The 26722-nt window shown below is 34.2% G+C and overlaps 1 protein-coding gene across 2 annotated transcripts in view; it reads left to right on the top strand.

Annotated features, from left to right (window-relative positions):
• GUCY1A2 (guanylate cyclase 1 soluble subunit alpha 2) overlaps positions 1 to 26722 on the top strand; it is a 430852-nt gene that overhangs the window by 196003 nt on the left and 208127 nt on the right. Inside the window, exon 5 of one of the 2 annotated variants that reach the window (XM_060018019.1) lies at positions 13578 to 14063. The exons of the other annotated variant lie outside the window; for it this stretch is intronic. Within the exon in view, the coding sequence (XP_059874002.1) occupies positions 13578 to 14063 (486 nt within the window). The remainder of the gene's footprint in view (positions 1 to 13577; positions 14064 to 26722) is intronic. 2 annotated transcript variants of the gene reach the window in all.

The following is a 26722-nucleotide window of genomic DNA, read 5'->3' as shown; positions in this document are numbered from 1 at the left end:
TTTTTTTTAATCAAGATCTATAAGTTCTGCAGCAAGAGGGTCCCTCAGCCCTCCATAACCATATCATTTCTTTTGTAAAATATATATATCATCTCCTCTGTTAGAATATAAGCTCCATGGGGACAGAGACCATAACTGTCTTAAGCTCAACTCTATCTTTAGTGCTGAATAAAGTTCCTACACATAATATTTTCTTAAACTTTCTATGTAACATTGTTAAAAGAAAAAAACATCTGTGTGACCCAAATATTAAATTCTTACCCCTAATAAATTAGAGATAATACCTTGACCAAGTGATGGATTGAATATGGGACCCACAAATTATACTTCAGAGCTATGCTGTCCAGTAGCTTAGCTGGTAGCCGTGTGTGGCAATATACATTTTACTTTAAATTAATGAAAATCAAATCAGCCCCACTAACCATATTTTCCATCATTACAGAAAGATCTATTGGAAATAATCCTCTATATAAAAATTTCAATCCTCTATATAAAAACTAGATTCTGCAGCTCTTCATATATCTTTAACCATGGTATGTGCCCTAGACTAAACAAATACCCTATTATTCCATTAGAAAGTTCCTTCTGTACTCTACTATCCTTAATTCTGCTTATCCAATAGCCAGGATTCTCAGTATTGAACAGGGTTTTGTCAACTTGGGTCTAAGCACAAACTCCAGTTATTTCTTTTACATATTTAACACAATCCAGTCAAAATGCAAAAACCTTATTTTTATTACTAAACAATATATCAAATATCCACTCCTGATCTCCCATCCTCCCCCTGATTATGTATGGGAGAACAGTTATTTTAATATAAGTGCACACACAACACATACATATAAATGGATAATTATATAACACATATGTAATTGGATAATTGAAAGTTAGTTGTTTTTTTTTTTCTTTAAGACCTTACCAGAATATTCTCGTGTTAAATTGGCTGGGCCAGAAGGCCAATATTTTTCACATATCTAAATGGCTGTCTATTATAATACTATGAGGAGGCTTCACTAATCCTCATGTAATAATGTGTTAGTACTTTGTGCAAAATCATTTTTGTAATGTTTCCTTAAAGAGACAGTAGAATTTCCTGTTTTTGCAGAACATTTTAGTGGTAGTTCAAAAATTTATAGCTTTTTGAAGTATATTTTTATAAACTGGATATATAGAAATATAGCCAAAATCTTCCATGGGATGTGTGAGTGACAGTGTGGTGACAAGGCACCCCAGAGGCTATTCCTTTAATGTGTGTGATTTACTGCTTGTGTGAATGTGATAAAAAAAATGAAATCATTTGCACCCTTTGGGAAAAAAGACAGTCTATGTAGGTAAGATATTAAAAACTTCATATCAATTTAATATTCCCCACATAGTATGAAATTTAGTGCTTATTAAATACCAAAGGAATGAGGACTCTAAAAACAAAACATAAGCATTTCTCAACAGAACGACAAAAAATTTGCAGATATAACTTCTTTCAACTATAAAGCGTAACCTATATCCTTTCAATATTATATGAATCCTGCCATGCTTTAAAAAGAAAAATGGAATCTAATCTTGGAATATTAAACCAATTTTGTCATGTGCTTTACTGGCTTATCTATCAAAACAGAATTCAAATCCATTTTGAGAATGAATTTCTGAGGTGTAAAGAATAACAATGAAACTAAATACAAATGCATGGGAAATGAAACGAGCACAGAAAGATTAAAATGTCTGAATGGTTATTTTTATTTATATATTTATTTTTGCAAAGAAAAACACCAGCAATGATTTCATCAATAAACAGTATGACTTTTATTGTATCTCATCTCAACAAAGCGAACATTTCAATCTATACAATAAATAATTAACCTTAGATGTTAATATCCCTCCAGATACATACACACTTTACTGTTGAATTTACTGTTAAATTTAGTAAAAATGCAAAAATTCTCTGCCTAAATTATTGCATATTTAAAGAGCTTAGCACAGTACTGGTAGGTCATGGATATTAAATAAATATTTGTGAAATAGGTGAATAAATAAATAAATGTTTTAAATTTCTTTTAAATTATATTTAGTGTACTTGACTTAAGAATTTTAAAATTGTTTCTTTAAATAAGAATATTTAATGAAGGATTCATGTCAAAGAAATAAAAACATTTCAAAACTTTTTAAAGTTGTAGCTACTATAAATGCAGATATTTTAGGTTGAAATTTTTAAAAATCAGCAGTCCTCTGGGTGAAATTGGTTTTGTTACTAAACACCTTATTTCTTTGATAAATATATTCTAAAAATCAAAACACAAGCAACAATTGAATGATAAAAATAAATAAGCAAGCAAAGAAAACAAAAACTCTTCTACTTTATTACCTGAGCAATTTTTTTTCTTTTTCTATTAATTGCCACCTTTCTTTTATTTATTTATTTGTTTATTTACTTTTTTATTTTCTGTAATATATTTATTCCAATTTTTTTAACACTACAGTTTTTTGTTTTTGTTTTTGTTTTCACACACACACACTGTATTTTATTTTTACAAGAGATAAACTGACACCAAGCATTGTAAATGGATGACCACAACAAAAGCAACAATGATTGCAATTACCAAACACGAAACACACTCATACTATGTCATAATATTGACATTCAGTCCAGTGATCCTCCACTGTAACAGCTCCTTTACTTTGCAGTGAAAATTGATTTGTATATTTTTTGCCTCTGAGTCCTTCTGGGATTTTTTTTTATTCAAACAGAAAGTCACAAAAATTATAATCATCCTCATCAGTTCACTCAGTCCCATGTAATTAATTTTTTCATCTTGATATTTTGTTAGCACTTTTATGAATTCATCAGTTTTCCATTAGAGTTCTGAAAATGCTTATTCATTCAGTTCAGCAGTATAGTCAGTTACCAGAAACCTGTACTTGTCAGAGTCTTTTCCATGAATTCCTTGAACATGAAACCCTTTTATAGGAACATTTTTGCAAAAGCATCAGAGTACACCCAGAGCTGTCTGTAAATGACAAAAGACTTAAAAATGACCATGGTTAAAGATTTGATGAAAGTTCATAATAATGCAATTGACAAGGAAATTTAATTATTTCTGTGATGTACATTTTAAAGTAATAATTAGGATTATGACTTATAACATTATACCAGAACATATAAGATTTTTAGAAATTTCATATAATGTCTGAAGCATTTATATTAACATATTTACATACAAATAACCCAAAGAAAGTTTAGTATTAGTTGTTCTTTTTGTTTGTTTGTTTCTTTTTTTATACTGCAGGTTCTTATCAGTCATCAATTTTATATACATCAGAGTATACATGTCAATCCCAATCACCCAATTCAGCACACCACCATCCCCACCCCACTGTGGTTTTCCCCCCTTGGTGTCCATACATTTATTCTCCACATCTGTGTCTCAACTTCTGCCCTGCAAACCGGTTCATCTGTACCATTTTTCTAGGTTCCACATACATGCGTTGATATACGATTTTTGTTTTTCCCTTTCTGACTTACTTCACTCTGTAAGACAGTCTCTAGGTCCATCCATGTCTCAACAAATAACTCAATTTCTTTTCTTTATATGGCTAAGTAATGTTCCATTGTATATATGTACCACATCTTCTTTATCCATTCATCTGTCAATGGACATTTAGGTTGCTTCCATGACCTAGCTATTATAAATAGTGCTGCAATGAACATTGGAGTGCCTGTGTCTTTTTGAATTATGGTTTTCTCAGGGTGTATGCCCAGTAATGGGATTGCTGGATCATATGGTAATTCTATTTTTAGTTTTTTAATGAACCTCCATACTGTTCTCCATAGTGGCTGTATCAATTTACATTACAACCAACAGTGCAAGAGGGTACCATTTTCTCCACACCCTCTCCAGCATTTGTTGTTTGTAGATTTTCTGATGATGCCCATTCTAACTGGTGTGAGGTGATACCTCATTGTAGTTTTCATTTGCATTTCTCTAAAAATTAGTGATGTTGGGCAGCTTTTCATGTGCTTCTTGTCCATCTGTATGTCTTCTTTGGAGAAATGTCTATTTACGTCTTCTGCGCATTTTTGGATTGGATTGTTTGTTTTTTTAATATTGAGCTGCATGACCTGTTTATATACTTTGGAGATTAATCCTTTGTCCGTTAATTCATTTGCAAATATTTTCTCCCATTCTGAGTGTTGTCTTTTCGTCTTGTTTATGGTTTCCTTTGCTGTGTAAAAGCTTTGAACTTTTGTTAGGTTCCATTTGTTTCTTTTTGTTTTTATTTCCATTACTCTCAGAGGTGGATCAAAAAAGATCTTGCTGTGATTTATGTCAAAGGGTGTTCTTCCTATGTTTTCCTCTAACAGTTTTATAGTGTCCAGTCTTATATTTAGGTCTCAAATCCATTTTGAGTTTATTTTTGTGTATGGTGTTAGGGATTGTTCTAATTTCATTCTTTTACATGTAGCTGTCCAGTTTTCCCTTTTCCAGCACCACTCATTAAAGAGACTGTCTTTTCTCCATTGTATATCTTTGCCTCCTTCGTCATAGATTAGTTGACCATAGGTGCGTGTGTTTATCTCTGGGCTTTCTATCTTGTTCCATTGATCTATGTTTCAGTTTTTGTGTCAGCACCATATTGTCTTCATTACTGTAGCTTTGTAGTATAGTCGGAAATCAAGTAGTCTGATTCCTCCAGCTCTGTTTTTTTTCCCTCAAGACTGCTTTGGCTATTCAGGGCCTTTTGCATCTCCAAACAAACTTTGGGTCTAGAAACAAATTTCTAGTTCTGTAAAAAATTCCATTGGTAATTTGATAGGGATTGCATTGAATCTGTAGATTGCTTTAGGTAGTATAGTCATTTTCACAATATTGATTCTTCCAATCCAAGAACATGATATATCTCTCCATCTGTTGGTATCATCTTTAATTATTTTCATCAGTGTCTTGTAGTTTTCTGCATACAGGTCTTTTGTCTCCCTAGGTAGGTTTATTCCTAGGTATTTTATTCTTTTTGTTGCAATGGTAAATGGGAGTGTTTCCATAATTTCTCTTTCAGATTTTTCATCATTAGTGTATAGGAATGCCAGAGATTTCTGTGCATTAATTTGTATCCTGCAACTTAACAAATTCATTGATTAGCTCTAGTAGTTTTCTGGTGGCATCTTTAGGATTCTCTATGTATAGTATCATGTCATCTGCAAACAGTGACACTTTTACTTCTTCTTTCCCAGTTTGTATTCCTTTTATTTCTTTTTCTTCTCTGATTGCCATGGCTAGGACTTCAACTATGTTGAATTATAGTGGAGAGAGTGGACATCCTTGTCTTGTTCCTGATCTTAGAAGAAATGCGTTCAGCTTTTCACCATTGAGAATGATGTTTGCTGTGGGTTTCTCATATATGGCCTTTATTATGTTGAAGTAGATCCCCTCTATGCCCACTTTGTGGAGAGTTTTTATCATAAATGGGTGTTGAATTTTCTCAAAAGTTCTTTCTGCATCTATTAAGATGATCATATGGTTTTTAATAGGATGTATCACATTGATTGATTTACGTATATTGAAGAATCCTTGCATCCCTGGGATAAATCCCACTTGATCATGGTGTATGATCCTTTTAATGTGTTGTTGGTTTCTGTTTGCTAGTATATTGTTGAGGATTTTTGCATCTATGTTCATCAGTGATATTGGTCTGTAATTTTCTTTTTTTGTAGTATCTTTGTCTGGTTTTTGTATTAGGGTGATGGTGGCCTCATAGAATGAGTTTGGGAGTGTTCCTTCCTCTGCAATTTTTTGGAAGAGTTTGAGAAGAATGGGTGTTAGCTCTTCTCTAAATGTTTGGTAGAATTCACCTGTGATGCCATCTGGTCCTGGACTTTTGTTTGTTGGAAGATTTTTAATCACAGTTTCAATTTCATTACTTGTGATTGGTCTGTTCATATTTTCTGTTTCTTCCTGGTTCAGTCTTGGAAGGTTATACCTTTCTAAGAATTTTCCATTTCTTCCAGGTTCTGCATTTTATTGGCATAGAGTTGCTTGTAGTAGTGTCTTAGGATGCTTTGTACTTCTGTGGTGTCTGTTGTGACTTCTCCTTTTTCATTTCTAATTTTATTGATTTCAGTCCTCTCCCTCTTTTTTTTGATGAGTCTAATGGTTTATCAATTTTGTTTATCTTCTCAGAGAACCAGCTTTTAGTTTTATTGATCTCTGCTATTGTTTTCTTTGTTTCTATTTCATTTATTTCTGCTCGAAACTTTATGATTTCTTTCCTCCTGCTAACTCTGGGTTTTGTTTGTTCTTCTTTCTCTAGTTCCTTTAGGTGTAAGGTTAGATTGTTTAGTTGAGATTTTTCTTGTTTCTTCAGGTAGGCTTTTATAGCTATAAACTTCCCTCTTGGAATTGCTTTTGCTGCATCCCATAGGTTTTGGATCATCGTGTTTTCATTGTCATTTGTCTCTAGGTATTTTTTGATTTCCTCTTTGATTTCTTCAGTGATCTCTTGGGTGTTCAGTAACATATTGTTTAGCCTCCATGTGTTTGTGTTTTTACGTTTTTTCCCCCTGTAATTCATTTCTAATCTCATAGCGCTGTGGTCAGAAAAGATGCTTGATATGATTTCAATTTTCTTAAATTTACTGAGGCTTGATTTGTGACCCAAGATGTGATCTATTCTGGAGAATGTTCCATGCGCACTTGAGAAGAAAGTGTAGTCTGCTGTTTTTGGATGGAATGTCCTATAAATATCAATTAAATCTATCTGGTGTATTGTGTCATTTAAAGCTTCTGTTTCCTTATTTATTTTCATTTTGGATGATCTGTCCATTGGTGTAAGTGGGGTGTTAAAATCCTCCACTATTATTGTGTTACTGTTGATTTCCTCTTTTATAGCTGTTAGCAGTTGCCTTATGTATTGGCGTGCTCCTATGTTGGGTGAATATATATTTATAATTGTTATATCTTCTTCTTGGATTGATCGCTTGATCATTATGTAGTGTCCTTCCTTGTCTCTTGTAACATTCTTTATTTTAAAGTCTATTTTGTCTGATATGAGTATTGCTGCTCTAACTTTCTTTTGATTTCCATTTGCATGGAAGATCTTTTTCCAACCCCTCACTTTCAGTCTGTATGTGTCCCTAGGTCTGAAGTGGGTCTCTTGTAGACAGCATATATATGGGTGTTGTTTTTGTATCCATTCAGCAAGCCTTTGTCTTTTGTTAGGAGCATTTAATCCATTCACATTTAAGGTAATTATCGATATGTATGTTTCTGTGACCATTTTCTTAATTGTTTTGGGTTTGTAAATCCTTTTCTTCTCTTGTGTTTCCCACTTAGAGAAGTTCCTTTAACATTTGCTGTAAAGCTGGTTTGGTGGTGCTGAATTCTCTTAGCTTTTGCTTGTCTGTAAAGCTTTTGATTTTTCCATTGAATCTGAATGAGATCTCTGCCAGGTAGAGTAATCTTGGTTGTAGTTTCTTCCCTTTCTTCACTTTAAGTATGTCATGCCACTCCCTTCTGGCTTGTAGAGCTTCTGCTGAGAAATCAGCTGTTAACCTTATGGGAGTTCCCTTGTATGTTATTTTTCATTTTTCCCTTGCGGCTTTCAATAATTTTTCTTTGTCTTTAATTTTTGCCAATTTGATTACTTTGTGTCTGGGTATGTTTCTCCTTGGGTTTATCCTATATGGGACTCGCTGCACTTCCTGGACTTGGGTGGCTATTTCCTTTCCCATGTTAGGGAAGTTTTCGACTATAATCTCTTCAAATATTTTCTCTGGTCCTTTCTCTCTCTCTCTCCCTTCTGGGGCCCCTATAATGCAAATGTTGTTGCCTTTAATGTTGTCCCAGATGTCTCTTAGGCTCTTTTCATTTCTTTTCATTCTTTTTTCTTTATTCTGTTCTGCAGCAGTGAATTCCACCATTCTGTCTTCCAGGTCACTTATCTGTTCTTCTCCCTCAGTTATTCTGCTATTGATTCCTTCTAGTGTAGTTTTCATTTCAGTTTTTGAATTGTTCATTTCTGTTTGTTTGTTCTTTGATTCTTCTAGGTCTTTGTTAAACATTTCTTGCATCTTCTCAATCTTTGCCTCCATTCTTTTCCTGAGGTCCTGGATCGTCTTCACTATCATTATTCTGAAGTCTGTTTCTGGAAGGTTGCCTATCTGCGCTTCATTTAGTTGTTTTTCTGTGGTTTTATCTTGTTCCTTCACCTGGTACATAGCCCTCTGCCTTTTCATCTTGTCTATCTTTCTGTGAATGTGTTTTTTGTTCCACAGGCTGCAGGATTGTAGTTCTTCTTGCTTCTGCTATCTACCCTCTGATGGATGAGGCTATCTAAGAGACTTGTGTAAGTTTCCTGATAGGAGGGACTGGTTGTGGGTGGAGCTGACTCTTGCTCTGTTGGGCAGAGCTCATTAAAACTTTAATCCACTTGAATGTTGATAGGTGGGGCTGGGTTCCCTCCCTGTTGGTTGTTTTGCCTGAGCAACCCAACACTGAAGCCTACCTGCCTCTTTGGTGGGGCTAATGACAGACTCTGGGAGGGCTCACGCCAAGGAGTACTTCCCAGAACTTCTGTTTCCAGTGTCCATATCCCCACGGTGAGCCACAGCCACTTCCCACCTCTGCAGGAGACCCTCCACCACTAGCAGGTAGGTCTGGTTCAGTCTCCCCTGGGGTCACTGCTCCTTCCCCTGGGTCCCAATGCGCACACTACTTTGTGTGTGACCTCTAAGAGTGGAGTCTCTGTTTCCCCCAGTCCTTTCGAAGTCCTGCTATCAATTCCCACTAGACTTCAAAGTCTGATTCTCTAAGAATTCTTCCTCCCATTGCCAGACCCCCAGGTTGGGAAGCCTGACGTGGGGCTCAGAACCTTCACTCCAGTGGGTGGAGTTCTGTGGTATAAGTGTTCTCCAGTCTGTGAGTCATCCACCCAGCAGTTATGGGATTTGATTTTACTGTGATTGTGCCCCTCTTACCATCTCATTGTGGCTTCTCCTTTGTCTTTGGATGTGGGGTATCTTTGTGTGTAAGTTCCAGTGTCTTCCTGTCGATGATTGTCCAGCAGCTAGTTTTGATTCTGGTGTTCTCGCAAGAGGGAGTGAGAGCACATTCTTCTACTCTGCCATCTTGGTTCCTCCCCCAGCAATTTTTCATTTATCATAATTCCCTACAAGTTTACCTAATATTTTGCCTATATCAATAGATAATTTCTTTATATTGCTGAATAGTGTCTCATGTTTGGTTTAACCATTCACCCACTGAAATACGTCTGGATTGTTTCCAATGTTTGGCTATTATGAATATGTCTTTACTTCTAGTTTTATTCCATGTGGTCAGAGAACATATTCCATATAATTTGAATTTTAAAAATTTGTTGTGGTGTTTTTTTCATGGCCTACAATATGGTCAATCTTAGTGTATGTTACACAGGTTCTTTGAAAAACATGTATTCTTCTGCTGTTGGGTGGATCACCCTATATCTCTCAATTAGATCTTATTTGTTGAGTTTGTTGTTCTGATCTGTATCAGTTTCCTGTGGCTACTGTAACAAATAACCACAAACTGGGTAGTGTAAGACAACAGAAATTTATTCTTTCACAGCCCTAGAGGTCAGAATCTAAAATCAAAGTGTGGATAGCTCCTTGCTCTTTCCACAGGATCTGGAGGAGAATAGGTTTCTTGACCTTTCTAGCTTCTGGTGCCTACTGGCATGCCTTGGTATTTCTTGGTTTGTGATTGCATCACTCCAATCTTTGTCTTTTTCACACTGTCTTTGTGCGTGCGTGTGTGTGTGTGTGTGTGTGTGTGTGTGTGTGTAATCTCCCTCTGCTTTTCTCTTATAAGGAGGACACTTGTAATGAGAATCATTAGTGTTATAATTTTTGTTGCAATCATCACATGTGATTTAGACAGCTTATGAGGAGAAGGATAATATTGTATTTACCAGTATTTTTAGTCTTTCCATCCTTTTCTTTTCTCCCTTCCTGATTCTCCTTAGAACATTATTTCTCTTATTTCATTCAATTTTAAGATCTTTCTTTAGCTGTTCTGTTAGGACAAAGACTTTTAGCTTTCCTTCAATTGACAATGTCTTTATTCCCCCTTCATTTTTCAAGAGTAGTTACCCCAGACATAGAATTTGCAATTGACACTTCTTTTCTTTCAGTATCTAAAAAAATGTACTGCTTTCTTTTGACCTCCATAGTTTCAGATGAGAAATCAACTGCCATTCAAATTAGTGTTCCCTACAAGTAGTACATCTTTTCTCTGTGACTGTTTTCAAGATATTTTCTTTGAATTTAGTTTTCAAAATTTAATTATAATATGTCTTGAGATTGATTTCTTTGGTTTTATCCTACTAGATATTCACATAGCTTGTTGATTCTGAGCATTTATATCTTCTATCAGATTTGAGACACTTTCAGCCATTATTACTTCAAATGCTTCTAGGACTCCCATGATATGAATATTGGATTTTTTGTTATTTTGCTACAGGTCCCTGAAGCTCTGTTTATTTTTTTCAGTCTATTTTCCTTGTTCAGATTGAGTAAATTCTATGGAACTATCCTCGCTGATTCTATTCTCTGTCAGCTCCATTCTAATTTTTAGCCCATTCCCCTGTATTATGCTTACCAATTTATGAAATCTGATAGATTTAAAGACAGTTTATTTTCATTATGCCTTATGCTATTTTATTAAAACTTTAATATAATTTTTGTGTGTGTGTGTGGTATGCGGGCCTCTCACCACTGCGGTCTCTCCCGCTGTGGAGCACAGGCTCCGGACGTGCAGGCCCAGCAGCCATGGCCCATGGGCCCAGCCGCTCCGTGGCATATGGGATCCTCCTGGACCAGGGCACGAACCCGTGTCCCCCGCATCGGCAGGCGGACTCTCAACCACTGCACCACCAGGGAAGCCCTTTAATATAATTTAGAATGCAATAAAACCTTAAGGGGATGTTTTAATTTAATGTAGTTGTTCACAAATTTATCTCCTCCACATAAAAATACATAGTTCCTATAATAGTTGTGCATACTGCTAAATCAATAAATGCAATCATGGTGAATATCTGAATTTATAATTATAATAAAGCAAAAACAATTCAAGAATACTAATTTATATTATTTTCCAATTAGGCTAAACCTGCATTTATGACAGAGACACAAATGCTCCAGTGATATTTGCCCAATTATAAATAAGGAAAAAATTCACTGATGAAAAATATTCTAAAATTAAGTTATATACCGTGTATATTGTGGTTTCTCTTTCATGAATTTTTTTTTCTGTTATGTAAGAAGTAATCGATTATTTTATTCTCTCAGGCTCTGCTGATTCAGAGACTTCAAAAAATGAACTAATGCCATATATAAATCAAGAATATGTTTTGTTTTTTTGAGGTGGAATATAACATATTGCATTCAGCTTCTTTGTAAGTTAAAGAAAAACACTCTTATTTATTACACATAGCAAATAATGTATAATATTGTTTATGCCTGTATACATATACTGATTTCATATTTAAAATAAAAAGGGAGGTGAAAGCAAAGGTGGAAAAGGAAAAGGTCCATTTGTGATGGTAAATGTGGAGATTAATACATAGAGAAAAAAGAGAAAGAAAAAGAAAAAGGAAACACCAGTGAGGAAGATGAAAGAAACCAGTGATGAGAAAGAAAACCAGTCAAGCAGGAGAGATAAAGACTGAATGAAGATAGCATATTGGGAAAAAAAAAAAAAAGTAAGGTCAAAGAACAAAGAGGAGAAGAGAGAAGAAAGTAAGATGTAGAAGGAAAAGAAAATAATTAGAAAGAAATCCGAGAAAAAAGGGAGAGACCAGATGGAGGTCTAAATCTATGAATATCAGAGGTTTGCCTTAAATCATAAGAAAAAAAATTAAAGTACTAATTGTTAAACTATGAGGTTATACATTATGTGTATCTTCTTTATTACACCTTTAATATTCTAACAAGTATATATCACTAACAAACCCCTCCCCCAAAAAAGCATATCAGGCATATATGTAATAATCTGGAAATACTTTTCAGGATAATTACTTTCTTTGTATTCAAACTATAGCCTGTAGTCTTTTGAGAGCCCACCTTAAATTGGGAATTGAAGGGTCTTCTTCATTCTATTCTATGGGCTATATAGATTTGGCTCTCCCTTCCATACTGTGCTAACTTTGAAAAGAGGAAACTTGTTTTATCTTTTTATGTTTATCATCCAGAGAAGTACTAGTAAATAGCAAACACTCAATAAACACTTCAATGAATAAATGAGATTATTATGTAAAAAATGCTGAAATACTGAACACTTGCAGAATCTTTATATAAAAAAGTGAATATTTCATTTCATTAAAGATATAACATGAAGCAAGGATTCAATTTTATTTCCTTATGTAGACTAGATCTTGGTAAATGGTGCAGGGGGAACAAAGTAAAACATTTGCAGGCTTACAAATCCAAATCTCTTTAGTTTTACCCCATATTTGTTCTATGCCTCCAATTTCATCAACTAGCCTAACTACATCATGCTATGAAGAACAAAAGAAAATAAATGTATTGAACACATTCCATGTAGTTGGGGAAAGTGACATAGATAAAACTGTTGCACAGTCTCAGTTGGTCTACTTATAGGCTGTTCTCTCCAGGTAATTACAACTAGCTTCCTCTCCAGATGTGCTGAAATATCTTATCCTAACCCAAATAACTATATTTGCATAACCATATCCTAAGTCTTCCTTCCTTCCCTACTGATGCTTATCCCCTCTGAGTGTTCCTTGGGGAACCAAGCTAAAATAGCATAAACCAGTGTTCATGAAATTTTTCATTAAACATCAGTTCTCAAATTCTCCAGTCAAATAGTACAGAAAGGAGGGATAGATTTAAATTACTACATCTTCAGATTCTTTATCTTATTAACTGAATTCCTTTAATACTGTCCCAACTTGGAGGGCTATTTTTAGCTTATATTGAACATGCTAGTTGATTGTTATTTTCTGGTAATACTGGCTGGCTTAATGACATCTAGTATAATTTTTTATTTTTAAGAACAAATGAATTGTCAACTAATCTAGTCAGTGCAAAATCTAATATATTTTCATAGGACTACAGCTGGTGAAAAATGACTTACATAAGGCTAAACAATTATTTGTATTCATTTAGTCTCCTGAACTTATTTTCTGAGTATTATTTTAATGACAGTTAAAGGCAGTTATATTGACAGATGGATTTATCCTAATTCTACTATTACTAAGCAGGTTGAAAGTTTTTGAACTGGCTCATGAACCAGTTTCATGATGTACCTGGGTGCAATTTCATTTTGACTGAAAATGTTTTGCTGTTTCATTTCTCATTGATCTTCCTTCCTTTCCATTGTGTTAAGAAAGTGACCAAGTGGGAAATAATAACAAATGTTTCTATTTAGAATCATAACTTATATTGGCCATAAATCACATTTAAATTTGCCTGTATGGATGCAGAAATTCAATAGAGCTAATTTCTTATTCTTCCTCTCCATCAGACAATAAATTAATTTTTGTGAACCTACTATGTGAATAGTGCTGATCAAAATTCTGTGTTAATTTTGCAGGTGATGGAAGTTAAAGGACAAATGATCCATGTCTCAGAATCAAATTCTATTTTATTCTTGGGTTCTCCATGTGTGGACAAGTTGGATGAACTCATGGGACGAGGGCTGCATCTCTCGGACATCCCTATCCATGATGCTACCCGAGATGTAATTTTGGTTGGTGAGCAGGCAAAGGCCCAAGATGGCTTGAAGAAGAGGATGGATAAATTAAAAGCAACTTTAGAAAGAACTCACCAGGCCCTAGAAGAAGAGAAAAAAAAAACAGTGGATCTTCTATATTCTATTTTCCCTGGTGATGTAGCCCAGCAATTGTGGCAAGGGCAGCAAGTGCAAGCCAGAAAGTTTGATGATGTCACCATGCTCTTTTCAGACATTGTTGGCTTCACAGCCATATGTGCCCAGTGTACCCCCATGCAAGTAATCAGCATGCTGAATGAACTGTACACAAGATTTGACCACCAATGTGGATTTTTGGATATTTATAAGGTAATGGGGTTTAGTTACTTATATATAAATACTTTTTAGTAGTAAATTGTCATCTTCATTAAATTACAAGCATACAATCTATTTCTCTTTTGAAACTTGATAGTAAATTGTGGATAATTTTAATTTAGAAATATCAGTATTTATACAGAATACAAGTATTTCTGCTCTATGAGTAAACTTTCATTATGAGTTGATTTATACTATTGATAAACTAACTGTGAATCATGATATTGCTCAGTAAGGAAAAATTCTATAGAACTAGTACTCTAAATTCATTATTATCAAAAATAAATAAATAAACTTGCTGAAATCTAGGCAACTTTTAACCATATAATTAGTTTTTCCTAAAGAGTAGGATTATGATATAAAGTAAAAGTTTTATATTGGCAGTTAAAAGGAAACAGCAATTTATGTTAAAACATGCATTGCATTGTGAGTTAAATCATGGTTAATCGGTATTTTGCTCTTCACTGTCAATTAATTGAGGTCCCTCTAATTCTGAAAGAATACATGTAAATATTCTAGCTATTATCCAAATAACCAATGGTTTTTAGTTGTAAGCACCTTAATTTTCCAAGCTACTTAATGGAAGAGTTTTGAAAATGTATACAAGTCATCATATGTTAGTCTAATTTGGCAAACTCCTTATTAATTTCTTATTAAAATTATAGTAATATTTTGAGTGATTCAGCTTCATGTCTATGTATTGAATAACTGTAACTTTACATAAAATTTCACATGGATTGCAAAATGTCAGGGTGCATGGCTTTTTGTTTTTAATATGGAGGACAGCAATTACTTTTAGTACAAACAAACTAGTGAATTTTAGATTTTTTTTTCTTCTTTACTAATCATCTAGACTTCTACTTCTTTCATAGTATGATCTACACATAAACAGATTCAGAAAGAATCTGTTTCACATTTTAGTTTCATATTATGATCCAGAGGGTGTTTTCATTTAGGTGTATCTCCTTTATGGAAAGATGTTCACTAGTTCCATTATGTATGATATACAACCAGTGTTAAATATTTTAGAAAGCCTCTTCTGAGTGGTAAACCCTCAGTGTGACATATGTATGAGGATTTGCTTTGTTATACAAAATAAGAGTTTTTATAAATTATATTTAACTTCCTTATAGTTTATTTTTATGTAATTTATGGCATAGGCAGCCAAATGTCTGGTCCTAAACCAGAGACATGATGAGTCTATCACTGTCAATTCCAGAAGAGAGAGCAGATTGTCCTGAATTTCCAGCACTCTTTTTCCTTCAGACTTTGGGCACTATTTTTTTTGGCCACCCTGCTTGTGGGATCATAGTTCCCTGACCAGGGATTGAACCTGCATGACAGTGATAGCATGGAGTCTTAACCACTGGACCACCAGAGAATTCTCCAGACTTTGGGCACTATTGCACCAAGCTCTGCAACCACAATCACTTCCTTCTAAATCATTGATTTGCAGTGTTAGTTTCCTTCAGCTAAAGTAGTCATATGTTTTTGTGGCTCTAAGTCTGTGCAACTAAATGAGCATGAAAAATAGATTCTTTTCTGGCAAAACATGGAAATCCCTGATTTAAATATAAGTATCAGTTTGGCTTTGAGAAAAGAAAAAATGTGATATCTTCTGAGGGTACAAAAACAATTTCAAGTTTTAAAAATACAGTTCATTTTACAGACATCAAGTCTTCCTTCCCTGGAGATAAGCTAGGATACCTCACAGAAAAAGAAAATCTGTGGGAATATACTGAATGACTTCAAATTTTCCTATATTTTATTAAACTGATAAGGTTCATATAGTTATAAATAATTATCAGCATGTTTTAAATTACAGAATGGATCTACTCATTCTCAGGTACTCAAGACTCTGCTTTCCATATTTCATATATATATTGAAAAGTAAACAAAACAGTTAGGTTCACAGATTCTCTTAAACTGAACTTTCTTATGAAATTTTAGCAATAAATTATAAGGTAAAATGATACCAGAGCCAGGTGTGTTTTTTTAATTTGTTTTTTTAATTGAATGTACGATCCTTTAAATCCTATAGCGCTTTACAGTTTTCAAAAGTTTCATACATATGATTTTATACAGTACCACAGTACCCCTTTTTTTACCCCATCCCAATTTTGCCGCTCCTCTGTTCACTCTCCCCATTGGTAACAACTAGTTTGTTCTCTATATCTGTGATGTCTGCTTCTTTTTTGTTTTATTCACTAGTTTGTTGTATTTTTTAGATTCCATATGTAAGTGATATCATACAGTATTTGTCTTTCTCTGTCTGACTTATTTCACTTAGCATAATGCTCTCTAAGTCCATCCATGTTGCTACAAATGGCAAAATTTCATTCTTTTTATGGCTGAGTAGTATTCTGTTGTCTACATATACCACATCTTTATCCATTCATCTGTTGATGGACGCTTAGGTTGCTTCCATTCCTTGGCAATTGTAAATAATGTTGCTAGCAACTTTGGGGTGCAAGAATCTTTTTGAATTACTCTTTTTGTTTCTTTATGATATATACCCAGGTGTGGAATTGCTGGATCATTTTGTAGTTCTGTATTTTGTTTTTTGAGCAACCTCAAAACTGGTTACTGCTGCACCAATTTACCCGCACAGTGGCTGCACCAATTTACTTTCCCACCAACAGTGTAAGAGGGTTCCCTTTTCTTCACATCCTTGCTAACATTTGTTATTTGTTTTCTTTTTGATGATAGCCATTCTGACCTGTGTGAGGTGATATCTTGTTGTGGGTTTGATTTGCATTTCTCTTATGATTAGCAATATTGAGCATCTTTTCATGTGCCTGTTGGTCATCTGCATTTCCTCTTTGGAAAAATGTCTATTCAGTTCTTCTGCCCATTTTTAATCAGGTTGTTTGTGTTTTTGATGTTGAGTTTTATAAGCTGTTTATATGTGTTGGATTTTAACCCCTTATTGGTCATATCATTTGCAAATATCTTCTGTGTTCAGAAGATTGGCATGGAGAGAACATACCTTAACATGTAAAAGGCCATATATGAAAACCCAACAACTAACGTCGTACATTATACTCAATGGTGAAAAGATGAAAGCATTTCCTCTAAGATCAGGAACAAGACAAAGATGTTCACTCTCACCACTTTTATTCAACATAGTTTGGGAAGTCCTAGACATGACAATCATAAGAAGAAAAGAAAATAAAAAGAATCCAAATTGGAAAAGAAGAAGCAAAACTGTCACTGTTTGCAGATGTCATGATACTATAAATAAAAAACCTAAAGATGTCACCAGAAAACTACTAGAGCTCATCAATGAATTTGGTAAAGTTACAGGATACAAAGTCAATATACAGAAATCTGTTGCATGCTATACACTAACAACAAAATATCAGAAAGAGAAATTAAAGAAACTTCCATTTACCATCGCATCAAAAAGAATAAAATACCTAGGAATAAACCTACCTAAGGAGGTAAAAGTCCTGTACTCGGAAAACTATAAGACACAGATGAAAGATATTGAGGATGACACAAACAGATGGAAAGATATACTGTGTTATTGGATTGGAAGAATCAATATTGTTAAAAGGACCATACTACATCAGGCAATCTATAGATTTAATGCAATCCCTATCAAAACACCAATGACATTTTTTACAGAACTAGAACAAATAATTTTAAAATTTATGTGGAAACACAAAAGACCACAAATAGCCAAAACAATCTTGAGAAAGAAAAATGGAGCTAGAAGAAACAACTCCATAGCTGACTTCAGACTATACTACAAAGCTACAGTCATCAAAACCATATGGTACTGGCACAAAAACAGACACATAGATCAGTGGAACATAACAGAGAACCCCGAAGTAAATTCACACAGTTTTAGTCAATTAATCTGTGACAGAGGAAGCAAGGATATACAATGGAGAAAATATATTCTCTTCAATAAGTCGTGCTGGGAAAAATGGACAGTTACTTGTAAAAGAATGAAATTAGAACATTCTCTAACACCATATACAAAAATTAACTCAAAATGGATTAAGGACCTAAATGTAAGGCTGGATACTATAAAACTCCTAGAGGAAAACATAGGCAGAACATTCTTTGACAGAAATTTCAGCAATATTTTTGGGGATCTATCTCCTAATGTTAACAAAAGCAAAAAATAAACAAATGGGACCTGATTAAACTTAAAATATTTTGCACAACAAAGGAAACCATCAACAGAGCCAGGTATTTTTAATGTATCTCCAATACTAGTGTGTATATGTATCTGGTATGATAGGTGTATATGGTGGCTTTGATGTTTACTCAGGCTTATGGAGGTTGAATCTGGGGGATCCAGACCGGGAAACACAATATGTGCTGAAGCCAGATTAATGATATGGCCAGAGAGACGGAAGGACAAATAAAGAGAATATTACCCTTGTTTAGGATAAAATGAAGTATCAATACATTATGATAACTACATTAGAGGTATATAATTTAGAAATTCTCGATCTGACCAGCCTAATTTAAGGTTTCTAATTATTGTAATCTTTCCAGCTTATTTTCTAGAATATTTACAGAGTGCTATTTTATACCAAGAACTATTTGCTAAAATTTTAATTGCTATTGAAAAAATCCCAAAGATGACAGAATTTTTTAAGGATTATAAATCTGCTGATTTTATAAAATTCATAAGTATTTTGTTGGATTTAAAGTATGTGTAGAATTTTTGGTGGAATAATTATACCACAGAGATAAATAAGGGATAACTCACTTTTGTTTTATGTTAGAAAAGTGAAAGGAAACCAAGTAAAGCTGAATGTTAAGAAAAAAGAACTAGAGAACTAGAGAGAGGGCCTCACAGGGGGCATTCAAAGTCTGTTACATGCAACAAGACTCCAGTCTCTAAATTTATTTGTTGCCCTTCTCTTGATCATCTTATCTCATGTTTTCCTATCATAAGGGATATGATGCAGTGATGAATTATAATGACAGAATTTAACAAAATTAGGCCATAATAAGAAGGTTCTGCTAAAATAATCAAGCTTCCTATAAAGTAGGAGGTTAAGGAAGATGCTGTATATTTTACTGTGCATATTGCAAGCATTGAGAAAATTAGTCTTTAAAAATGCTTGACTGGCAAGATGTTACAGGTGTATGACTGCTAAATAAGAACAAGATAAATTGAAGGAAGCATGGATTATAATTTTGATCTCATAATTAGAAAAGCAAATATTCAGCAAATAGTCAACATAATATATAATATTTTGCTCCTCAGGTTTTATAGGAGGTAGAGAATAAATAAAATAAAGAACAAGTAACTTTAACTATTTAAGTCAATTGTATATAGATAATAATAAATAATAACTAAATGTAGTAATAATAGTATTGGATGTTGAAGCAACATAATGTGAGTTTTGCCTCATTTTATATTTTTGTCTTTGCCAAGCCCTTTAGTTTGAAATAGAGGAGAAGTAAAGAGGATGATGAATCTTTCTCCATGCTCCTCTTATTGCATTCAGCCAAGGCTGCAGTTTCCCAGTGCTGTCTTAAATACACTCCTTATAGCGCTCACCTTTTCACCTTTAACACTTTCTTAATTTCCCTCCCGTTCTATAAACTGTAAAGTTAAGATTAGCACCTGGTGTATAGTAGTAAATGGACATGTTAGTTGTCATTTTTTTCTCAGATAGGTACATTTGGACATATGGGAGTGTGTATGTATTATGTGATTATTTTGTATGTTTTTGTATGTACATAAAGTGTACTCAGTGCTTATTAGAAAAGAATAAAATATGATCTCATTTAATACTCCATGACTAACATGTGGACTTGTTACATTATCTCCATTTTCAGATAAATAATCTAAATTTCAGAGAAGTTAAATAATCCAGATAATATTGCTATTGAATCAGAATTTGAACCGACACTTGTCTGATTCTAAAAATCTCCAATTTTCCCACAAGTTTTAGGCTGTGGAAAAAGATCTAGACAAAGATCAAATAATAGCAAAAGTGGAAACTGTTTCAAAACTATTTTACGTGATCAGTAACTATAGTTGTACTATCAAATGATAAGGAAAACATTATGACAACATAACCCAATTCCACTCCCATCTCTTGAGTCGCAAATAGTTCAGAGTTCTGAGAAGCTGCATCTTTAAAAGTTAGGGACTCTTCCATTTGCCATACTCTCTTTTTGTCAGAAACTAGCTAGCATCTTCTCCCTTAATTTCTCTTATGGAGAAGTAGTGTACCAAGGAAACAGTGGGATCAGTGATCCCAAGTGCAGGCAATAAGGAGTATAATTTTAAAAGAATGAAACAATAAAAGTTGATATTTTTTAAAATCACCTTGGCCAGGCAACTCTAAAGCATGTTAGTAATAAAATACTTTCCTCTCCTGGGGTGGGAGTAGAGAGGCATTCCCATCACAAACTCCAAACCTGGTTTACAAATGTTTGTAGAGTTAAACGCTGAGTATCAGTGTCAGGCTTGGGTTGGGAAGAAAGAGTAGAAAGACAGGATGGGGCAACCAGGACATGCCAGGACCAGAATTTGTTAGATCATGGAATCTGATGTTGAGATCTAAAAACCAACAACACAAAGTTCATATTGGCAAGGGAATACAAGTATTGTAAGTCCAGGTGGAAGAGCTGAGTCCAGCAAAGTAGGAAGGAACAGAAATCCAGGCTTACTCTTAGGGAATGCAAGACCTTGGGACTGGACACAAAGATTATGGGAACTGGATACCAGGTAACAAGTATGAAGATAGGCATCAGGACAAACTTTGATGGGAACTAGCATCTTTTCCCTGGGCAGGAAAGACTTGGAGTCAGAGGATGCATACAACCTCCACTATAGAGTCAAAGGGAAACCAAATATGGCAACCTCAAAGGAATATAGAGATGTCTGCTGAGCTTTTAAATTCTAAAACAGAAATTAAACCTACAGAGAAGCCAGAGTTATCAGGTTCATTCTATCCACTCTTGAAAATAAATTGACTGTATTTGGGGGCACTCTTGGCATGAATAAAATTTGAAAATTGCTGAACACCTTGAGTTCTGAAAATCTCAAAGACCAGTGGAAGCACTTTGTTGACTTTACAAGCTCAAAACCTCCATAAATACAATACCAATAAAGGGCTAGAAAAACCATTAAGATCATGTATCCCACTTAATTTATATAAGTAGATGTTAAATATCCATGATGGAAAGGTTTATGTATAAGGTGATCAGAGTTCAGTTTTGAGTGAACTTGTTAATATCGCAGGGAAATTGAGAATCAGACAAACTCTTTGGATTCAGACATCTTGGTGAAGACCACTTGGGCTTTGCACAACTGATGTGCTAGCATTTTGTAAACTTGATAAGGACCTCTTTCAGACTTGAATCTCCATCTTATCATCTTATCATCTTATCATCTCCCTGATAAGAGCTGAAAGCAGATGTTTCTCATATAAAGTTACAAAGCTATGGAACACTATGCCTCAAGAAGTTTGATTTGTCTTAACATTTGATTAGTATGGAGTTACTAAAACCACTGTTCACTGGACTTCAGCCAGGCTTCAGAAAACGAAGTAGAATGTCAAGAATATCCTTTCAGTGTGAATTGAGGATTTTGCAGGAAAAAACAAAATGAAATGCTTCCTTTCCCCCTCATTTTGCCTTATGATAAAATAGCACTTTAAAGTACTTAGGTATTAGGTTATTCTTAGAATTTTATAAATATTTATATATTTTACTCCATTTTCCAGCAATAAATACCAGTTCCATTTAGTAGAGAGTGACTGGTTCATTTTCCCCTAAGATTTACATATTTTCTGCTTCATTGATCAGTGCACACTTTTGAAATTGAAAACTACTAAAGATTTATACTAGTTCTTTTTAGTGGCTTCCATCAATGTCAATGCCATTTACTTTTGCAGCTATATTATTGGAAATAAGATAACAGTGTCTTCTAGTAAGTCTAGAAGAGAGGAACTTCTGAAGTAAGATAATCAGTTCATTTATTCACTCATTCAATAAACATTTTTGACTCACTCATTTGACAACAGGGCATGACTCTCATAGAAGCCTACAGAATGTTTTGGAATTAGTAATATATATATATAGGGGTATAGTTGCTTTACACTGTTGTGTTAGTTTCTGCTGTACAACAAAGTGAATCAGCTATATGTATACATATATGCCCTCCCTCTTGGACCTCCCTCCCACCGCATCCCCATCCCACCCATCTAGGTCCCCACAGAGCACCGAGCTGAGCTCCCTGTTTTATACAGCAGGTTCCCACTAGCTACCTATTTTACATGTAGTAGTGCATATATGTCAATCCCAATCTCCCAATTCATCCCAACCCCCCTCCACCCTGTGTCCACATGTCCATTCTCTAAGTCTGCATCTCTATTCCTGCCTTGAAAATAGGTTCCTTAAAAAACTAAAAATAGAACTACCATATGACCCAGTAATCCCACTACTGGGCATATACCCTGAGAAAACCATAATTCAAAAATTCACATGCACCCCAATGTTCATTGCAGCATTATTTACAATAGCCAGGGCATGGAAGCAATCTAAATGTCCATCAACAGAGGAATGGATAAAGAAAATGTGGTACATGTATACAATGGAATATTACTCAGCCATTGAAAGGAACAAAATTGGGTCATTTGTAGAAACGTGGATGGAAGTTACAAATATCATACATTAATGCAAGAGAAAAACAAATATTGTATATTAATGCATAAATGTGGAATCTAGAAAAATGGTACAGATGAACCTATTTGCAGAGCAGGAATAGTATTTTTTTAGCACAATTTTAATGAGTAGAAAACTAATTTATATTCTTTAGAAGGAAGGTGAAAGTCAAAGATAAGTGTTTTGTTCTGATAACTTTTCTACTGGGGGGATTATATTGTCAGTTTCAAAATACCATAATGCCCTAAAAATTAACTGACAATGGTTTTGTCTCATTTGTAGTTTTTCTTTTGTCAAGTGCTTAGGCTGGAGATAAGAGAGAAAAAGAGAAGAGAATGTATTCTTCTCCACATCACTCTCATTCCATTTAGCTAAAATTGTGGAATCCCAGTGCTATCTTAAGTACATTATTTGGAGTTCTCATCTTTCTACCTTTAAGCACTTATTTTATCTCTGTGCTTCAGTTGCACCACCTGTAAATAAAGAAAAAATTATCTATGTTCATAGTTATTTTTTTAAGCTTTTAAATTAAATGAATGTAAAAATGCTTGTGACAGTGTCTAGTCCATTGTAGTAAATATAAATGTTAATTACCCTTTCTCAAATAGCTGATCTGAGCATATATGGTGAGTGGTTGTATGTATGTTTTATATGTATATGCTGATATGTCCATGTATTTGTATGTATATAAATATTGTATAGCCAGTGCTTATTAGAAATAGATAAAATGCTTATTTCCTTAGGTTAATTTTTCCAGGTTATTAGAATTACATCTTATGCCAGAGAAAACTGTGAAGGCAGAGTAGGGAGAAAGGTAAAAAGAGGAGGCAAAAAAGATAGCTCCCTGAAATGCATTATTTATGTCATCTTCACTGGGTCCTCATGGATCCTCATTCTTGAAGATGGATCCATATTCTGCCTTCATAGATCATTTTAATCTGAATAACCTGTTACAATATGCAATTTATGAAGATAACAGTGTTTTTTAAAGTAATATTGGATTGTGCAAGATCTATGACCAACACTGTGAAGCTAAAGCTAAAATGTTTATTTTTTTACACTCTAATATGGCATCCTTCTGTATTCAGAGAACATTTTCTTTTAGTGTTGTGACAAATTCTGAAGACAGTTAGAAGGCTAAAGCAATTTGGATTGCCAAGCAGAAATCAAAATTGATGAATTTCTTGCTGAATTTAATGAAGTGTTTTGGGATGTTGTTTTTCGTCTGTATTGATTTTCAATTTTCTTTCTTTTATTTACAGGGCTTCTATTAAATATTTTACAGAGTGGTTAATAATACCCAGTGTTTCCATTTTGAAATGAAGCTTGGTATAAGTTTTTTAACCTTGACATTTCTGCATAATTTTATATTATTTTCGTTATAAATTTTTTTTTCTTTTTTTTCTTTTTTTTAAGTTGAGGTATAGTTAATTTACAATATTATATGTTTCAAGTGTGCAACAGTGACATAATTTTTAAAGGTTATGCTCCATTTATAGTTATTCTAAAATCTATTCCCTGTGCTGTACAATATATCCTTGTAGCTTATTTATTTTAAACATAGCAGTTTGTACCTCTCAACCCCCTATCCCTATCTTGTCCCTCCATCATTTCCTCTCCCCACTGGCAATCACTAGTTTGTTCTCTATATCTGTGAGTCTGCTTCTTTTTTTGTGATATTCAATAGTTTGTTGAACTTTTTAGATTTCACTCATAAGTAATTTCATACAGCATGTGCCTTTCTCTGACTGACTTATTTCACTAAGCATAATACCCTCCAAGTTTATCCATGTTATTGCAAGTGGCAAAGTTTCATTCTTTTTTGTCCCTGAATAGTAAGTAGTCCATTGTGAGATATATATATATATATATATGTATATATATCACATATATATAATATATATAATCAATATCCATTCATTATCAATATCCATTCTTCTGATGATGCACACTTAGGTTGCTTCTGTGTACTGGTTATTGTAAATAGTGGTGCCATGAACATTGGGGTGCATATATATTTTCAAATTAATTTTTTTTTGCTTTCTTTGGCTATATACCTAGGAGTGGAATCACTGGATTATGTGGTAGTTCTACTTTTAGTTTTTTGAGGAACTACCATACTGTTTTCCACAGTGGCTGCAGCAATTTACATTCTTGCCAACAGTGTACCAGGTTTCCCTTTTCTCCAAAGCCTCACCAACATTTGTTATTTGTGGTCTTTTTGATGATAGCCATTCTGGCAGGTGTGAGGTGATACCTCATCGTGGTTTTTATTTGCCTTTCTTTGATGATTAGCAACGTTGAGCATCTTTTCATGTCCCTGTTGATGATTTGTATGTCTCCTTTAGAAAAATGTCTATTTGGATCTTCTGACCATTTTTTAGTCGTTTTTTGTTTGTTTTGTCTTATTTTCTGCTGTTGAGTTGTATGAGCTGTTTATATATTTTGGATATTAACCCCTTATCATTATTTGCATATATTTTCTCCCATTCCATAGGTTGTCTTTTCATTTTGTCAGTGGTTTCCTTTGCTGTGCAAAAGCTTTTTTTTTTTTTTTCCATGGGTTTACTCATTTATTTTCTGAATATGAAGAATTACATTGATTGATTTTTGTAGTAGCTTTTTAAAGATATAATTCATGTACCACCCATTAAAGATATAATTCATGTACCACCCATTAAAGTGTAGAATTCAAGGGCTGTTAGAGTATCCACAGATGTCAAAAAAACAGCACAATCAATTTTAGAATATTTTCATCTCCCCAAGAAATGCACCCCTTAGGTATTGCCTCCCAATGCCCCTATGTCCCCCTGACCCAGGCAAACACTAATATACTTTCTGGATGAAAAATCTATGTATTTGCCAATTCTGGACATTTCATATAAATGGAATCACAGAATATGTGGTCCTTTGTATTTGGATTCTCTCATTTACCATAAAGCTTTTTTTTAGTTGTAGTAACATACACATAACATAAAATTTATCATTTTTACAATTTATAATGCACTTAGTACATTCACATTGTTGTACAATCATTACCATTATCTTTAGAACTTTTTCATCATCCCAAACAGAAGCTCTGTACTGATTAAACAATAGTTCCCCAGTACTCCCTCAAGCCCATGGTAACCACTATTCTACTTTCTCTCTATGAATTTACCTATTCTAGGTACCTCATATAAGTAGAATCGTATAATTGTTGTCCTTCTGTCTGGCTTATTTCAATTACCATAATGTTTTCAAAGTTTATCTATGTTGTAGCATGTATCAGAATTTATTTTTAAGACTGAGTAATATACCATTGTATGTATATGCCACATTTTGTTTATCCATTCATTGGTTGATGGACACTTGTGTTGCTTCCACCTTTTGGTTATTGTGAGTAATGCCACTATGAACATGGGTGTACAAATACCTGTTTAAGTCCCTGCTTTCAATTCTTTTGAGTATATATCTAAGAGTGGAACTGCTGAATCATAAGTGCTTCTATAAATTTTAGAGGAACTGCCATAACGTTTTGCATAGCAGCTGCACCATTTTACACTCCCGTAAGCAATGCACAAGCATTCCAGTTTCTCCACATTCTTGCCAACATTTGTTATTTTCTGTTTCATTGACAACAACCATCCTAATGGGTATGAAATGATATCTCATTGTAGTTTTGGTTTGAATTTCCCCAATGATAAATGATGTTGAGCATCTTTTCATATGCTTATACTAACCATTTTTTGTTAGATACATATTTTGCAAATATTTTCGTCAATTTATGGCCTGCCTTTTCATTTTTGAATTAAGTTTTTTTTTTTTTTTTTTTTTGCGGTACGCGGGCCTATCACTGTTGTGGCCTCTCCCGTTGTAGAGCACAGGCTCAGGACACGCAGGCTCGGCATCCATGGCTCACAGGCCCAGCTGCTCCGCGGCATGTGGGATCTTCCCAGACCGGGGCACGAACCCGTGTCCCCTGCATCAGCAGGCAGACTCTCAACCACTGCGCCACCAGA

Source organism: Delphinus delphis, chromosome 8 (assembly GCF_949987515.2).
Source record: "Delphinus delphis chromosome 8, mDelDel1.2, whole genome shotgun sequence".
Classification (NCBI taxonomy): Eukaryota; Metazoa; Chordata; class Mammalia; order Artiodactyla; family Delphinidae; genus Delphinus; species Delphinus delphis.
Note: the sequence above shows the minus strand (reverse complement) of the source record. Positions and strands in the feature narration are given on the sequence as shown.